Raw genomic sequence first — 19,477 nt, forward strand, 5'->3', positions numbered from 1 at the left:
GGTATTGGTGGGATAAGGAAAGCAACCAGATGAGGTTGAAATAAAATCTATGGACTTTCCTAATATGTATGGACTTTCCTCCAGGGTGGATTGGCAGAGGCCCTGGAGGTTTTTCCCCTTCCTCCGCAGCATGGGGCAGGGGTCGCAAGCTGGAGGATTCTCTGCGACTTGAAGTCTTTAAATCACGATCTGGAGACTTCAACAGCTGAGTTAAGGGAAAGTGGGTGGGTCAGCTTTTGTGGCCTGCATCATGCAGGAGGTCAGACTAGATGACCATATTGGTCCCTTCTGACCTTAAAGTCTATGAGTCTAATATGCCCTCCAATTGTTACACAAGTTGACAATAAGGGCAGCTTATTACACACTCAGCTGCTTTTAAACAATCACATACCAGCAGTGGCCAAGCCCACTTTCCCATCTGCCTTAAACTAGAAAGTCAAAACTTTCCTTCTGTTGCTAATAGCATCTAGGTCTTTGTCACCTGTTGGCTAGATTACTTCAATGAGCAATTAATGGGGCTACACATTGAATCAGGTGTCAGAAACTTTGGTTAATACAGAATGCTGCTGCATTTGTTAAACGGAGCTTCTTGAGAGGAGTATATTGTGGGATGGGGGAACTGGGATCACAAGAAGATAACACTGCTGGTTTTGGTTGAGGGCAGATGGTGCATGCTGGATGGGGGTACCTTCTTCTGAGTGAGAGCTGATGCTGTGTGTTGCTGAGTAAGGGTGCTGAGAGACAGTTAGGGAAGGTACTTTGTCTCCTTTCCTCCTCTTCCTATCAATCCACTCACAGTGTTCTCTGCCTCAGGGAAGCATTGCTTAAAGATAGTGAGAAGCTGTGAGGAGGAGACACCTCATTATCTTTAAACGCTGGAAGGGAGGGTTGGAAGACTGACAAACCGCAGCAGCAATGGGGAGGCAGAGACAGGAGAAAGTAGGAAGAACTACTCCTCCTTCCCTCTCCTTAGCTTGTTCCTTCTGGGTCTTAGCAGCCATTAGCCATTTTAGTCTCTTTGCTATGCCTCCTCTGGCCACACTTTTGCATCTTGCCTATGGATCATGACCCCCTATTTGAGAAATGTTGGTATATATTATTCTCAGACTGGAACAGTGATTGTGCCAACTCCCATTTAAGTTTTCCACACACAACATGCTTATTGAAGCTTTGTGCATACAAGATGCCAGGCTACTGCTCACTCCAATACATATAAATGAGTCTTGCATGTGTAATTTTCAATTGGAAAACTGAAAGCAGTTCCAATGGCTGTTTAGTTATGATACAACTCTGCCTTGGGAGACGTTGGCTAGATAGCTGCTGCAGGACACTTCACTCAACCAACTACAGCTCCAAAAGAGCAAGATAGGATTCAGGTGGTGGTGGCATAAAATAACTCAGAGAGTTTTGTGTTTGGTGGAAAGACAGTGGAAAACATCAATGTGTAGGATTTTCAATTACACTGAAGGGAGTTAGGCACCGAAATCACTTTGAAATTCAATGGGATTCGGGGACCCAAACCCCATAATGCACTTTGAAAATTCTAAGCAACATTTTTATTTTTCACAAACATGGGTTTTCCCATATCTTTTCAATAGATTCAACAGCAGTGAAGTTTTTGGCACATCTTTAGAATATACCCCCTCATATTACTATTGTACAGACAGGTTTTATATTCAAAACATTATTTTGTAAAACTGTAAAAAACGTGTTTATGTTGGAGGTAGGGACCTTGGGCTCTTCAATGTTTCTTAGACAAAATTAGTACTGCAGAACAGCAAGATCTTCATCAATATCAAACTTACATGGCAGCACTGTTTTAATTACCGTGTACTGTATACTCTCACTCTATACACCAGTGTGATGTTTTTCATCTCTCTCAGGGTCCAGCAAGAAAAATATATTACTTACATTTTTTATTGAAAATATTTAATCAATCAAATGCAAAAAACCCAACAAAAATGAGGGAAAAGACACAAAAAAGAATTCTTGGGATATATTTTTTGATACTTGAAACTGAAGTCCACTATTTAGTCACAAAACAGCTACAGATCATAGGAAACAGTACAAGGCAAAACAGCAGCTATGCAAACCACATTGCCCCACTAACGTACCCCTTTTAGGTAGATATAAGAGGGCAGTTCAGCCTCTATGTCCCTTCACTGAAAGAATTTGCTGCAGAGATTGACAAAGACAATATCATTGGTGACAGAGATTTTTGTAAAATGGAATCTGTTTACTAGAAACAGGACTGAAAACAAACTCATCATGTAAGCCACTGAGCACCAACCAAAAAGTAATGACTTTGTCATTATTAACTTAGACAAAATTTGAAATAAAAACGAGAAGCAAAAAGGCTTCTTACCCCATAACCCCTGAGGGCATGTTTACACTAAAAACCTAAGTTGACCAATATTAGGTCGACTTACAGCCACCGCAGTAATTACTGCAGCAGTGGTTCATGCCACACTATCCTCTTTCGGTCGGTGGTGCATGTCCTCATCGGGAGCGCTTCCACCGAGCTAAGTGGGGCAGTGTGGGGAGCTGAGAGCCTAGGCTCTCGGGTCCGCTTGCAGCTCCCCACAAGGAGCCTGGCTGCCCCACAGGCTCCCCGCTGGCTGCCCGCCACCTCCGTTCCCTTCTCTCCACTGGGAGCAGGGCAGCGGCCTGGCTCTCACCTCCCTGATCTCCGCTGGGAGTGGGGAGCCGGGAGCCTCAGTGCAGTGGAGTGGAGAGCTGGGCAGTGGGCAGCAGCCCAGCTGGGAGTGGGGAGCGCTTTCTTGTCAGTTCTTGTCAGAAATTGACAAGAATGGCAGCCAACAGCGGATTGGTAACACGGTGTCTACATGGACACTGCGTTGGCCTAACTACACCGACATTAGCCCTACCCATCTTGTGGAGGTGGAGTTATTATGTCAGTGTAGTAGGGCACAAGGCTGTAATATGTACACTGACATAGTTAAGCTGACATAAGCTGCATTATGTCGACTTAATTTTGTAGTGTAGACCAGGGCTAAGTCACTTGATTTTTTTTGGATGGTAGCACTTTAAGAGATAATGCCAATCTGTACTGCGGTATGATTCCCGTAATTATTGATTCTGAAGGGAGTATGTCCAATGACTATGCAAAACTATATGTAGACCCTGCCATGCTTGGCGGTATTGCAGATATCTGGTATATCTAAACATCTCTGAATACTTTTTTGCTAAATGGTGCCCTCTCTTTCATTTTTAGTATTCATACTCAAGGCATAAATATGTATTGGATACTTCAACTCTTGCTTGCTTATGAAGTGATCACTATATAAACTAAGAAATAATAGTATGTGCGTATGTGTGAGTGTATACACAAATCTACAAAACAATTCCATTTGTTTGGAGAATATTACAGTCATATGTTTTAGAATTCATATATTTTATAAAACTCAAATTTTAGACTACAAAACCATCCAAATGTGGAAATTAATGTTCAGTGAAACTAAAATGTCACCTAGAAAGTCAATAAGATTTGCTGTCAAGTGAGTATGATTTTTAATCACAGTGACTCCAAGCCCAATTACAATATTCTTCTTCCAAAAGGAGGAAGGAGAGTTTAGCCATTTTGATTAATTCTGTCAGTGCATTGTAATAACAAAACTGCAGAGTTATTTACTAAGCAAAAATGAGCCTAAAATGAATTAAGAGTGCATTTCAATCTGTGCAACATTTTTTTTTATCAAACATAAATTCAATATAGCAACAGCAAAATATATCTTATAAAGAAAATATGGTACAAATATTAAGTATATTTAAAGATAGCTGCAAATCTAGTCAAAGAAACTGAGATTAAGGAGACAATATCAGTGTTTTAATTTGTGATCACATCAGAGAAACTAAATGTTGCTAGCAAGGCAAAATCCGATTGAAAGTTCTTTATCAACATTATTTAAAAGTAATAGAAGTAGCAGCAAAAGTTATAACTCAGTGTGAAAATCAGACCAACTTTTAATTTAAGGGAAAATAGTCAATGACAGCAATTAAAACCAGTGGGAGTCCTCAACTAGTGTAAACATGCTGTCTTGAATAATATTTCTTTTTTTTAATAGGCAGTATTTGTGGTTAACAGAATATGAGTTAATTAGAGTTCCATGTTATTTTCAATCCCTGGCCTAGGTTGTATTTTGCTTTCTGGGATTTATGAAGCACTCCCCTGCAAATGTTATTAGTAAAACATGATATTTATATTAAGGTGAAAGCAAGTATAGTAATTGAACAGAAAGGGTAAAGAAAGGAAATAAAAGGCTTACCAATAACATAGGCTAACAACAGTGCCAGAGTAACTGTAATAGCTGTAGCACTCAAAGCAGTGCACTTCCAGTTGCAGCACCTGTAAGGTTTGTTAAAAGTGAAGGCAGGTCTAGAAAATGTACTTCTAGGAAGTGGCCTAGGAGGTGGAGAGTAAACCGTATTGGATGTTAAAGGATAGTTCTGACTGGCTGCACTGAAGATAGCTGAAGAACCAGATCCATGTTTAAATAGGAAATGCCTATGAAAAGAAGACAAAGAATCATGTTGTAAAAACTGAATTCATCCTCTAAAATAGGGAAATCAACTGCATAAACATTATGTGATAAATGCTGTGGTTCCTACAAAGATATACAAAAAAGACAGAAGATGCATGCACGGGAGTACTCTCTGTTTTCTGAGTCTGAAGTACAGTCTTTTGCCACATTCTGATTTTCTCAGCCATTTATTAGGAGGGCTTCTGTTTTGGGGGGTTTATTAATTTCATTTTTTGAGATTTATTTTGCGTTTTATGTACATGTCTAAAAATCAGGGTGGAGGGGGGTTTAGGGATCTTTCTTTATATATACTGTCGTGAGTAATGTCTATTATATATATTAGTCATTACAGAAGTAGATACTGTAATGAGCGATCTCTTTGTAATGTTCCCTAGTGCACTTTAATGTAGTTCTGTTTCAAACAGCACTACATTAAAGCTCACTAGGGAAGCTTTAGTGCTTACCAGCAGGGTTCTACACAGTGCAACATGTTGATGCGCTTTAGAAAGCAAACCTCCGTAATCTGCATTACTGGTCCATGTAGACAAGACTTTAGATACAAGTAACCATTTCCAGTATTTTTCTAGTGATTACTGGGTAAACACCAATTTTTATTCATTTAATTTACTTATTTGTGTATTAGGGTGCTCTATTGATGTTTACTGCCTAAACCCAAAATCAGAAGCCCTATTTATTAGTAAAAGAAGACACAGGAAATGCATTCTAAACTGTACTCTCAGTAGCTAAAATGAAGAATGTTAAGAAATGATTATATTGCAACAAGCACATTTGACCTTAAGGACATGGTAAATATATGTTCATGACAAAGGTATAATAAAATGTACAATGGGGCAATGAGTATAATATTCAACATTTCCATTGTAGGATTTTAAAGGAAAGGTTACAATTCTCAAAGATGCTAGATCATACAAAATAAAGGGTAGAACAGTTTAACTTTTTAAAGGCCTTTGTACTCAAATCTCTTCTATAGAAGAGTAATTAAATCAGAATATAAATTCTCACATTAAAATTTTTTGTCATCCACATTAGGGGATCTTTTGATGATCCACAAAGCCAGATTCTGAAACCCTCACTTGTATTGAGTAGCATTTACTCATGTAAATCTTCAGTGGGATTACTTACATGCATAGGCACTGTTTAACATGAATAAGGGTTACAGAATTTGGTGCTTACATATGAGCATCTCATGTTACTTTTCTGCTCAGCCTATTCGCACACATTTCGGATTTCTTTATTATGCACTGACATTTCACAATATGTTCTGCATATAATTTCATAACAAATATTTTGAGTTTGGCCTTTATGCACCACCTTTCTTAATAGATAGTAATTCTCTGAATATACTGAATACAATAAGATACTGATTTGTGTAGATTAAAGAATGTTATATATCACCTAAAGAGAATTTATCCATATTTCTACGGTTTACATTGCATAGAAAACAGCACATACATTTTAGGACTTAACACTTCGCTAGTCACGTCAGAGAAAAATCAGATAGCTCCATTCCTACATTTCGTATACTATTTTTAATGGTCTGTTTAGGGATTTCAAGTTTAAATTAAGACTTAGCTTTTTATCAAGGGTCTCATCCAAGGCCCACTGAAGTCAATGAAAAGATTTCATCTGGCTTTGGATTGGATCCTTCAGCAATATATCAGGAAATTTGTTCTGGTCTAGAGTAGGAGCCTTACTTATGAGATCCTGCATTTGCCTACATAGGCATCACACCACTGCAGTCTCTGTGTACCAATAACATTACATAAGACATCAAACCACCTGTAGGACTATATTCTTCTCCTTCCCTCATATTAGACTGTGCATAATTATTTTGGGTGGAATATTTCTTTCACTTATCTTTAGGGTAATGATGCCAGGCCATTCTTTTAGGTTGTTATGGTGAAAAGGCTTTTGCAAAGATGTGGGTCTTACTTTTCGCTTGGTAGGTGGCAAGATACGTGGTCATCCTGATTTCTGGTGGAAGGGAATTCCACAGCCGAGGGCCAGCAAAACTCCCACTCACTTCTATGGGAGCAGGATCGGGACCACAATGTGAAATAAGGAAAAAGGATATAATAAATTCTTGTTTGTTTTCCCAAGTCAATATTTCTTTAATTGGTTTACAATTTTTGGACACAATGAGACGAAATTGTTATTTCCTTTAAAAATGGAGACCTATTGGATTTTTGAGAGTTAACGTAAATGATCTAATATATGCAATATTGATTGCGCTATATGGTACATAGTTCAAAAAGATCAGAGGAAAAGGCAAGGAAATGCTGAACTGAAAGCTATTATTAAGGCTGTAATGGTCTAGTAATCAATAGCCAGCATAATTTCATTCTCTTATAAAAGGATTTTAAAATGTTGGTCCATAGCTTGATGGTAAAATATTTCAATGTACAGAATATATTTTGTATTAATACAAGAACAGTATTTGAATTAAAGTACATTTGAGCTAAATTCAACTCACATCCCTTAAGATAGATAGAGGTCTATATTTGCAGTTAGGAGAGTTTATGTATCTCTAGTTTATTATTATACAACTAAGATTAGAATATAATGCTACCTTAAAAGTGATCTACCAATGATGTACTATCAAGAAAATGTTATAAATTGTAACAGTTTATGCCTTCCATTTTGGGGGGAGTATAATGAGTGCATAAACACGTTTTCATATTATCTGAAAAACAGCGGAAGCATAAAGACAAATTTGCAATGCTAGACCGTATCTATGGTCTCATAAACTTAAATGACTACTCATCTGTCTAAGTACACTGCTTCCCCCAAAGGACTTTAGGACATACTAAAATGTTTCTATCAATTCTATAAAATTGGGCTCTATGTACAGAGAAAAATGTTAACAACTGTAGTTCAAGGCTTTATATGTAAATACAGCTTGGTATGTATCACCTTCTAATAGTAAAGGCAAGAAATTTTTAAGACTCAGAATGTAAGGAAATTGAGAAAAATTATAAGCATGACTGATGGAACCATCTGAAAGTAAATAGGAAAGTTTTAAATGGTCATGCAAAAGTGTAAAAAAACCCTGTAAAACAGAGATAATGTTCTCTCACTCAAAAATGCAATATAAGACATAATCTGTTTGTAAGATATAAATCATTTAATAATATTACACGGATAATTCCAAGAAACAAAGGAAGATAGTCACTGCTCAGTAATTATTTCACTGTATAAAAAATGAACTCGGAAAACTTTTTTCCCTTGTAGCAAATAAAACAATTTCCTGTGGCCCATCTAACTTTTCTTGCACTCAACTAAAATTTCTCAGCCTCAGGTTCAAATCACAGAGGAACTGCACACAAATCCAGGAGGGTGAAGCTCAAACAAAAATGTACTGTAAGTTAATGAAAAATGATAAGCAGTTAATGGGATTTACACATCTATTTATTATGATGTTCTTTTACATGCTTTGGGGGAGCATACCTGCAGTAGCAGCCTAAGTCCTGTACAACCTCTATATGTTGCTGTACCTGATGTATAAATGTGAGTGCTAGGTAAAGCACAATGCTTGAATCCCTTTCCTGGTCCCATCTGACTCTTGTGCCAGTGGCCCACAGCAGACAGAATTTTGTAACTGCCAATCCCTGCCCTGAAATGTACACTTTTACTCTACCTCTTGAATGTATGCTTCATTTAAGGAGTCACTAGGCTTCATATATGTGGTGGGGAGATTTGCCACAGCATGGGGGGGGGGTGATGCTCATAGGCAAGAGGTGGGTATTGGAATGTTGTGAGTATACAGAGATGAATGGGGTATGTGGATATAAGTGAGGAGGGAGCTGGGTATTCCAGGTATTATTTCTTATAGAGGCTTGCAAAACCTAAGACTGGCCCCGATATCCATAATTCATTTCAGGAGACCATAATGAAGGCCATTCCTTTCCTTAAAATTATATTCTTTATGATATTGGAAGAGACATTGGGTAGGAGTTCTGTTTTAAAGGTTGTCTCTTATGGGATATAGTAGAAATTTTCAGATGAATGAAAATATTCCTCGTATTATTTTAGAGATGACTGTTTGAATCTAGATCTGAATTAGGTTGAGGTTAGGGATCAGGGTCTGGATGTGTGAAAAATCAAGGGTAGGATTTGGTGTCTGATTTGACATTGCCAATAATCTGGCAAACTCTTGAGAGGTTTTAATACCCTTCTGGTTTTGAATCTGAACCAATGTCAAAGATAGTTAGGGAAAGGCTACATTTATGCAATTGCAACACTAAAGAAGTAAACATATTTATATGGATATTAAAATCAGATACACATAAATATATATGATTATCTCCCTCTTCCACTAATTTTATATGTTATTCTTCTTAGCTCTTTGGGATAGGACCATGTCTGTCCCTAAGCTTTACACAATGAGGCCCTGATCAACATTTTGCATGCAACTTTCACTTCATGCTCTTGAAACAAAAATACCAGTGAAAATTCAAAACAATTAAAGCAAACAATAGTATCATATTATATTTTGACACTGTTTTTGGAGACCCACACAGAGTAATTCAATAATAATTACCCTTAAGAGAGTAATAAAATACTGCTGGAGTAACCAGGTTAACACCACATAACTCCCCCACATAATCTGCTGAGAAAGTTTCTTTCTGACCTTGTTTTCTCAGCAATGCCCCGGGATTCAGTAAAGGACATTGAATCACTTAAAGATGTAAACAGTGGGGCTGGCAGTTAGCTACTTACCCTGAGTCCTAGGTTGAAATCTCCAGGTTTGAAAGTCTCTATGTTCATTTGTCTATTTAATACATTCTCTCTCTCATTTCCATTAAAATGACTAATTTTTGTAAGAGAAAAACACACGGTAAAGGACAGAGTTGAAAATACTCCACTGGTAAAGCTGGAGAAAATAGGAATGCAAGAGAAACCTTGCACTACAATGTCCAAAGATTAGTCTGCGTTGCACATATGAAATATAAAAGTCAAGCACATAATTAAATGGGCACACAACTGCACTTGCACATACTTACAATAGCAAAACAAACTACTGAATGTCTGAATAATAACACATCTCCGAAGTCCTGGGTTTGGTCACCTAAGCATTTCAATTCGTTTTCAACTCACTCATCTAATCGTATCCCCAAATGTAAGCATGGTTGTCATAGTAATTCTGAGCTAGGTGCCACCAAGAGTGGTGAAGGGGATGTGGGGGTACACAGCTGCTGAGCTTACAAGACGGAATTCTCTCTGACACTGTCAGAATACCTTCTTCAGGTTCCCCTAAATCACACATTAGAGTGGCAGCTACAGCAGATTTGGAGAGGTTCCAGTATATTGGCTCTTCTGTTCTGGTTAGCATGGATTAAAGGCAGAGCCATGGGCTCACTGGTTGCATCTATACTTGCAGGTAGGGATGTGATTCCCAGCTCGTGTAGACATACTCATGCTAGATCTCATCAAGCTACCACACTCAACAAACAGTGTACCTGTTGTAGCACAGGCAGCTGTGAGCAGAGGCATGGGCTATCTATCCCTAGAGCAAACCCACCTGAATCCCGTGGGTATGTACTTGGGTGAAGGGGCTAGCCCGTGCTACCATGGCTATACTTCTATTTTTACCATGCTAACTCGATGAGAGCTAGCCCAAGTACGTCTACATAAGCTGGGAATCACAGCCCTAGCCTGTAGTACAGACATAACCTTTGAGGTTTTGGGCATAATCTGAATAATTTAATTCTAGAAATCTGAATTTAGATTACCATAGTGGTTTCCAGATATCACTGTTATAGGAGCAGTACAAGAACCTAAACAGAATATAGTTGAAATACACCTGGCTTTACAATAAATCACCAGTAAAAATGGATTTGCTGCCATATTAGTTCCTAACAGATATTTGCCTATATCACAAAACCACCTTGTATTTTGGCACAAATATACTGTGGCCATGCTACTATTTTTAGCACGCTAACTTGATGACAGCAATCATGACTATGTCTATGTGAGCTGGGAATCACACCCTGAGCTCCAAGTATAGATGTAGATATAGTTACCCGCCCCTTTTCAGACACCCACCTCACGCAAGGGCACAAAGATGAAGCACAGATTGTACTCGTCAATAATATTCTGGCCAGTCCTTGTAGAGAGGCTACCCAGAATACAGCTCTTGGCTTGTAAAGGACTTCTCTACCCCCAACAAGGGGATACCAGTGGTGCTATACCATGTATCAACAACAAACCTAAACTATAGCAAAAACGTAATGAAACCTACTCTCTTACAAAAAACAAAGACAAGTGAAAAAGACTCATTTTTTAAAAGCCCAGGACCAGATGCTACCCTGAATTATATCCATTGCAGCATTGTTTCCCATTCTGTCTTATGCACAAATACTGCTGGAGCAAGAATGCATATGGATGAAGGGGAAGGGAACAAGTGGTCATGCAAAGTTTTCTCTAATTTGTCACTTAATCTGATATTATTTTTACATACACAAGTGAGATAATTTGTAAATGTCCATGATGCAATTGTATAATCTGTTAGGAACATACCTGCATGCAAAACATAGGCATTTCAAATTGGACTGGTCTCTTAAATTGCTCTTATAAAAATGTTTCCTTTTATATTTATCTTTACTTTACATATTCTTTGAAAATTTAGCCCTGTAAACCTGTGGATATGCTAGGACGTGTAAATAGTCTTCTGTGTTACCCATTTATCGCTGTATTATAAAATACAACAAAGAGCAATGTGCTTCTGATTCATGTGTTTGAATTTCTGACAGCCTATGCAAGCTTTTTCTGTTAACCTTGTGACCGCACCTCAAGACTCTGACACAGAAATCTGGGACAACAATTATATAAATGCAGGACAAAGAGCCAATATCAATCAAGAATAGGCTCTAATAAGGGCAGTGTCAGAAATACAATATTAAGTCAAAGTCTAATTTATAGCCTTCATTGGCCATATAGTGAAGAAGCAGCTAAGAAAAAAGCCACATAGGAGACAGTTGAAGTCAGTCTTGAAAATATCAGTGTGTGTTTTATTATAATGGTATTTGGCAATATATTACTACTGTTAAAGCAGCTTATGTGTTTCTATTCTAAAATGATTTTCTGTGGTTTATACATTACATTCATCATAATATTGGCAGGTCGCAGTGTAATGGATGGTTTAAGAAAGAATCCAGTGGGAGTTCCCAGTAACCCTATGGGCTGCTTGGCACAGGCCCCAAGCACAGCACTACATGGTGAGGGGGTATGCCCCCATGTGTCACATACCATGTGGCTTCCCATATCTCATCTCTCCTACCTCCTGTGTGGAAGAGAGGAATGGGCTGGGACTTGGGTTTCCAGCCAGGGTCCCTGGGTTGGCCTGATAGTACAGAGGGGGCATTGTCTTCATACCAACCCTCAGGTTTGTAGAACCCGGAGCCATTGCTGCCCAGTTGAAATCTACACTGGAAAGCCCTGAAGGTGGTCTGGTAAGTGATTCCCCATTGGTTAAAAGTTTTAATAAAGTTTCAGCCTCCAAATTCAACCATACTATGATGTATGTGTCTCATTGTTTCCATAGCTGCATTAGTTTGATGTTTTGATCATGCCAAAATGTAAGAATCTAAAGTTTGCTGCCCACAAATGTAGTTTAAATAAGCAGAGTTGAGGCAAGGGCCACTTTGAAAATGTTGCATACTGTATCTATATATTGAGTAAAACTATTGTAACATTTTAGCAGGGTGTGAAGATTTTCAATTTAGTAAGGCCTTTGTGTTATGCTTCTAATTGAGTATATTGTAATGCTTATACTGTTGTTAGATTGATCAATAACTGGTAAGCAGTGGGAAAATCATATCTATCTAGAAGCTGGAATGTCAATTTTTTCATATTCCATGTTTTTAATCTTCACCTCTAGAGAGATTAATTTATTCCTTTGCCCGTTTACATCAACAGACTGCATTTGCCTATATGACATGGTAAAGTCAGCATGAGACTAGGGGTCAAGAACTTCTGAGTTCTAATCCCAGGTCTGTCACTGACCAAGAGACCAATCCAATTATCATTAAAGTTAATACAAGTGATTCGATTGGCTTCGAAAGTAGCTGGAGTGGGCCATTACTGAGTAGCCTTGATAACTTAGGCCTTGTCTACACTGGCAAGTTACTGCGCAGTAAAGCAGCTTTCTGCGGTGTAACTCCGGAGCTGTACACACTGCCAAGCCACTGAGTGCACAGAAACTCCTCAGTTGCAGTATTGCAAAAAATTCACCTTGACGAGAGTCATAAGCCTTAAAGCGCAGAGGCTCCAGCGCTGTATTGGCAGTGTAAACACATTACAGTGCAGAAAGCAATCAACTGGCCTTCGGAAATGTCCCATAATCCCTCAAGTGGCCGCTCTGCTCATTGTTTTGAACTCGGCTGCCCTGGAGACATGCGCCCCTCCCCTTTCAAATCTCCGTTTCTGACAGCCCTTGTATGCTGTGCTGATGTGCTTTGGGACACAACGCAAACCATTAATGTGGACTGCTCGTGCTGTTGAACGCAGAGGCAGGGTGTGTGTGTGTGTGTGTGTGTTGTGCAGAGAGCTGGGGAGAGAGACGGGGGGGGGGGTTGATGTCCGGGTTTCCCTCTCCCCCTCCCTCAGGACTGGTTGCTTCCTGCCGCTGTCTGAATTTACAAGACAGCATGCTGACACACTCTCTGTCCCCCCAAACACACTGTCTTTCCCCCCACCCCCATACACACACTCTGCCGCCTCCCCCCCCTTCAAGTGAAAAGCAGTTGGCAATGTAGTAGGATACCCATGGAACAATGGGATTAGGAAACCTGCATCATGTGACACAGTGCCTGCCCCACGAGGCATTGCAAACCCTTCCCAAAGCACCCTGCAGCCAGTTGCACAGTGGGATAGCTACCACAATGCATGGCTCTCTTTGCTGTTGCAAGAGCTGCTAATGTGGATGTGCTCCACCATCACAAGGAGCACAGTGTGGACACGCAACAGTGGTTTAATTCCAGTGATTTAATAAAAGTGGTATAACTTGTTGTGCAGAAACTTGCCAGTGTAGACATACTCTAAGTCACCCTCTTTTCACCACTTGATTTAAGCCCTGATCTAACCCTCACACTGAAGTCAATGGCAGTCTCTCTATTGACTTCAACAAGAGTTGGAATAGGCCATTAAAATCTCTGCCTCATAAACTATACAACTGTTGTAGTTCAGTATGTAAATAAATGAAAATCGTAACAGTTTATCTTACTTAGAATCCACTAATACTTGAGAGGGGCCAGGTCCAAAATACTCCTAGATATGTCCCCAAATATCTACATACTCAAAAGGTACAGCCAACAGCCATGCTGCAATGTAACTGTTGCAAATATCACTTTCAGATAACTATGCTTGCAAGGGATACTCCACAGCATGTAGCTAAATAGTATTTTACTTTCCAAATATTTCAAGGGACTACATATTTTCTGGGAATGATTTCCAAAACATCCTACTGCCCCAAGCTATATCAAACAGTGTAGATATAGGAAATTTTCCCTATCTATACTATGAACCTCTATATGTGATGCTTCTGTTCTCCAAACCAATTCAAACCCTCTGCATTTAATCTGGCATCACTCTTTTTCCTTCTAAAATAACATTCATTTTGTTTGTTTCTAGTTTAGCAAATGAGCTTTATGGAAGGCTGCCAGGCCTACTGGGCCACTAGCTATTATACAAAAACTGAATATTTTTACCCTGGTTTCTGACTTTATATGCATTACATTAAATGAATTAATGAGGGGACAGAACCTAGAATATGATGTTAGATTCAGACAGGATTAAAATACCTATACATCCAAAATATTTATCACGGTATTCCAGTGGAGCTGCAACTTGACCCTCTCCCAAAGAAAAAATGCTGTGGGGTATATGAACAATTTAAAATGTTTTCATCCATAGTGACTGGATTCTAAATTATTCAAGAGAAGAAGGAACCTCAAGTGCCATAGCGGGAGACATTAAAATTGTATCTCATTGTAGATGACAAATGTTTATATTTTTATTTCCATAATACAAGGTTTGTTCCTGCATTGCTAAATTGAGGATTGTATTTAAAGCCATTTTATTTTAAGTTCAGGGTCAAATTTTCAGCCTCACATTTTTTTAACAATTCAGAAATTTGAATTGTTCAGATCCTATCTTCTGCACAGTGACAATATATGGGACTTTCAGAATGAGTTTCTAACCCTTGTCATGACTTTTCTTTTAAATATGATCTCTAGGGAGGTTAGATTTATTGTTTAATTAGATAGAAAATGACAAAATACAAGAGACATGTCACAGTAACAGATATTGAACAATGTGGTTTAAAAGAAAGCTCATAAGAAATGAAATCACTCTACATTTATTTTCAGAATAATAAAGAGTAAGTTAAAATTAACTCAAGAGTAGGCTTCTTTTACAAATAATTTATTAACTACGGATATTGTCTAGATAGTAATTGTTTCCCTATCTGCTGATTCATGAGTACTCTACACTCTACAGCTCCCATATAGGCTGCTCCACATACCCTGGAGAAGACTCTGTGATTTTTATTTTCACTTTATGCAACCATCCAAACCTGTTCCTTTATTTACAGGCTCAGTGGTGGTTCCACCCAATAAGACTCATAGCAACACTGATGGAGAACTCAGTCAACAGTGGATTCCCTAGTGTTCGAAAGAAGTGGTTCTACCCTGTCTGCATGACAGCCAGTCAGCCACAGAAGAGTTTTTAAAACTGTTACTATCTTGGCTGAACTCAAGAACAGAACTCAGGCAAACAGTAGTAATGGGACTTCAACAAACTAGATTCTTTCCTCCTGGAGCAACAATCAGTGTAGACTGGGGAGATGACAAAAGCAACTCTTATTTTGGGACTATCTCACTGGCTATCAGGGGCAGGATCCATACCCTGCTCACATCCAGTGATCAAGGATAAAAAGGCACACTAGGTTTTCATCTCCCCAACAATTCTGCAACTTTCAAGCACGGAGCAGAGATTTCTTGATTTCAGCCTTGAATACTAGTCCAGCTTAACCTGGCCACCAAGACCACAGACAGCTTTCTGGGGTTTAGAAGGCCACATTCGTGCTCCTCTGATCAGGGAAAATTCTGTTTGTTTATATATATACTTAAGAAAGTGGCAGTATAATCATAATTGAAAAACATCCTGGTAAGTGATAGTCATAAGTTTTCCAGCGTAACTAGACTACATCATAAACAAGATGGTATCCTTAGAAAAAACAGAAATGTATGGATCCTACAATGTTTCTGAGCATTGGTTCTATCTATTATGAACATTATAGAGATGGGGCTTGACTACATGGTCAGTTAGAGCACAGCAAGTTAGAGTGTAAATCTACAGTGCACTAGCTTGCAGCACACTAAGTCACCATGTGGACCTTGCTTGAAAACTTTTAGTGCACAGTAGCAGAGTCCACATGGTGACTTAGTGCATGGCAGATCAGTTCGCTGCAGATTCACATCCTAGCTGCCATGCACTAGGTCTCTCCATGTAGACAAGCATTAGAGCCTAACATAGAATCATAGAAGATTAGGGATGGAAGAGACCTCAGGAGGTCATCAGACCTCTGCTCAAAGAATCCCCACATTTGGAGAGTTTAGAACCAAATCCAAACTTTAGTGCTTAGATGTATTACTAATTAGACAATAGCTAAAAATCACAGGTGACTTGAACCCCAAGTGCCTCCCCTATTTTCCTAACATTTTTAAGTTACGTATATGAATTAATGATAACTGAATCTCAGGTTCATGGCCTGATACCTCAATGCCCTCTTTAGAGGGGTTATTACCAGGATGCCAAGGCTGCTAAAATGAAGTTTTCTTTGCCACAGTACCTTGGGCATAGACAGTACACTGAAGTTGATTTCAGTCCACTCAGCATCTTATTGCTAACGTGCTAAATGGGTTAGAGGAACTAGAATGAAAGTTAATAAAAAATGAACGAATAAGCAAACATGTAAAACACTTTAGTGCAAAATAGAGAAATGAAAATAAACACTTTGGGGGGAAATTAAAGTTAAAAAAGGTTTGTTGCTTTTAACAGCAAATTAATGAAAGTTATTGTGAATCTAGTCTCTTGGAAAACAAGTGCAAAGTTGTACTCAAAATAAGCACATTCAAAGCTTGATCTGACTTACCCATGAAAAGGGCACCATAGCATAACACAAAAAGGACTAAGATTAGTATTACAGTTAGAAACAACATTTTAAAATGCCATTTTTCCATCTTACATTGGAGCTGACTGAAATAAAGGCATAGTGAAGTACAAGGAAAACACAGCAAGAAGTGGAATACATACAATAATATTGATATAAGAGGGCAAAGAAGAGAGGGGAAATATGCTTTACTGCATTGTCTGAGTTTAAAATGTACCCTATAAAAAGCAGTAAGCCACATTCAGATGGGGATGTCAAAGTTAATGACAATATATGGCACTGTAAATCAGAAGATTTGAAAGATTAGAGCAAAGTATCTATCAATCCTGAAAAACATAATTATTTTAGAGGGAAGGAAGGGAATAGGCAATAGATTGTGCTTACTTTATCCTGGGGGAGAAAAATCAATTATGTAAGAGGCCAATAATATTATGCTGCTAAAAAAGAGAATTAATGGTACCTGTGTTTTATGTTATGCGAGATCTCTGCAGTCTTTTGTTGAAAATATTTACAAATTATGATCTATGTGTTGCAATGAAATTAATGCATGTTCATAAGTCATTTTAATAGTAAATAAGTTGTTCTCAGTACTGTATGTGAACACATATTATGCAATTGTATATATGCACATATATCACTTTCTTGGATGGATATAACTCAGTCAATTGGCAGTCCAACCTGCTGGACCCTTTGCAGATTCACTTTTCCTTCTATTTCTTTGTCAGCAGCTTCTCTCATACATCCTCCACTAAAATGTCCTATATGTACTTGACTTTTTTTTTTCTTTTGAGTTTATTTTAATCCAAAATGGTTCATGGTTGGGGGAAATATTTCCCTATCACATTAATTAATACAGGAGAAGGGATGGTCCTGTTATTAAGGTATGGGACCTGGTGGATCTGAACTCCATTTCTGGCTCTGCCAAAGACTTCTTGTGTGAACTTGGGCAAGTCACTTCACCTGTCTGTGCCTCAATCTATCAATCCCTGAAACTGAGATGACAACTCATCCCTGCATGGAGATGTAGTGAGGATTAATTCATTTATATTTATCCTTAGTCAGAAGCAAGTATTAGTAAAATTTCTGTTTTGCCTTGTTATATAAGATATAATAAATACAATGTGTTACAATAGAGAAACAGTTCTAAAATATACTGTTTCATTACCCACTCTTTTAGGTCTGACCTTTTCAGTTCAATCTAGATCTTCAAAGTCTAATTACATAAGAGCATGTTTCTAATCTCAATATGGTAAATATATTTTTAGAATTATGGAATTTTCCTTCATGTAAATGTGAAATATTACATATCTGCCACTATGGGTAGGCTGAGAAGCTTGCTCTATTTCTGATTATCTGTAGTAAACAGGATTTATAGGCCACATGATTAGTTCTCGGAAGTCTTTTCCTGTATGAAAAAAATCTCTAAATCTATGTGGCTATAGCTAGATTGTGCAAACCCTGGTGAGGTTTAAGGATTAACATGAGATTTTATTGGATGTAAGTACTGAACATGTGCATTCTGATTTTTCTCCAGTTATTAAGTTAGGGCATAAATTAATGTCTCTAAATCTACTCTTCAATTGCAAATGTTCTAAAAAAATCTGCTTATGCATATTAGGTAGATTTGAGTACTATTATACAAGAAAGATTTAGCACTGAAATACAGCTGCCATTGCCATATTTTTTGTATTTTCTAAGACTATTTTTAATTGTAGTGTGTGTGGGAAGGGGGGGGAGAGAACCTGGAGATTTAACCATTTCATTTTCTTGTCCCATCTGATCACCCCATGGGGAAGGGGAAAAAGCATCTCTTTTCTCTAAGGCTGTGTTGTGTGATCTAGGCCTTTTTTGACTGGTGTCCACAGAGCTATAACTTACAACTTCATTCATGGGCATATTTTTGTCCCCAAATAATTCCAGATTAATCCCAAAAAACAGCTGTGCAGCCACCAAGAGGTTCCTCAGAGGTTGCAGACTCAGAAGACACTGGAAATCAACAAAGACAGCCACTACCAACACCTTGGGCTGCAAGTGTTGAATGTGGAAAGCTCCCAGGCTCTGCCACTCAAGGAAAAGGAGTCCACAGGTTGTTCTCCATCATGAATCTCCAATACAGAGCATGGCATTGTCATCAAGTAATCAATCAATCACTTACACTTAGACTGTATAGTACCATTGATGAGAATATTTCATAGCCAATTTAAGTCTGTAAAATTAATGAAAATCACGGAAAATGACAGCAGTTGAAAAGGGAGCACAGTTAAATTACCAAAGATCTGCCCCCAAATAGGGAAGTCTGGAGAGGAAACAATGAGGGAGCACAGTTAAATTACCAAAGATCTGCCCCCAAATAGGGAAGTCTGGAGAGGAAACAATGAGCTATTATGATGTAGGAAGGTTACATGAAACCTGATCAGTGCCTGTTGAAGTCAATGGAAGAGTTCCCATTGTGTTCGTGAGGCACTGGATCAGGCCAATAAGCAATATAATATCAGTGAAATATTAGTTAAACACCAGTCTTTGTGTCATAGAAACCACTGGAGATCTTTCATCCTGAAAATAATGTAATCAGAAATTCTGATCCCAACCATCTATTGTATTTTGAATTTTTAAAAATTATTATCTATACAGTAATGGAATCAGATTGGAAAGTTACTGGTACATGTTCTGAGTACTTGAAATATACATATTTTGGAGGTATGTGCTCCAATTATTTTCTGCAGTTTTTCCTTGACTTATTACT

At 38.3% G+C, this 19,477-nt stretch overlaps 1 protein-coding gene across 1 annotated transcript in view; it reads right to left on the reverse strand.

Annotated features, from left to right (window-relative positions):
• The window catches only part of TENM1 (teneurin transmembrane protein 1), a 383,458-nt gene that overhangs the window by 199,498 nt on the left and 164,483 nt on the right, over positions 1-19,477 (reverse strand). The window contains exon 4 of the mRNA XM_029911855.1: positions 4,287-4,525. Coding sequence (XP_029767715.1) covers positions 4,287-4,525 — 239 coding nt within the window. The remainder of the gene's footprint in view (positions 1-4,286; positions 4,526-19,477) is intronic.

The sequence above is a fragment of the Terrapene carolina genome, unplaced genomic scaffold (genome assembly GCF_002925995.2).
Source record: "Terrapene carolina triunguis isolate 2854851 unplaced genomic scaffold, T_m_triunguis-2.0 Scaffold131, whole genome shotgun sequence".
Taxonomy (NCBI): domain Eukaryota; kingdom Metazoa; phylum Chordata; order Testudines; family Emydidae; genus Terrapene; species Terrapene triunguis.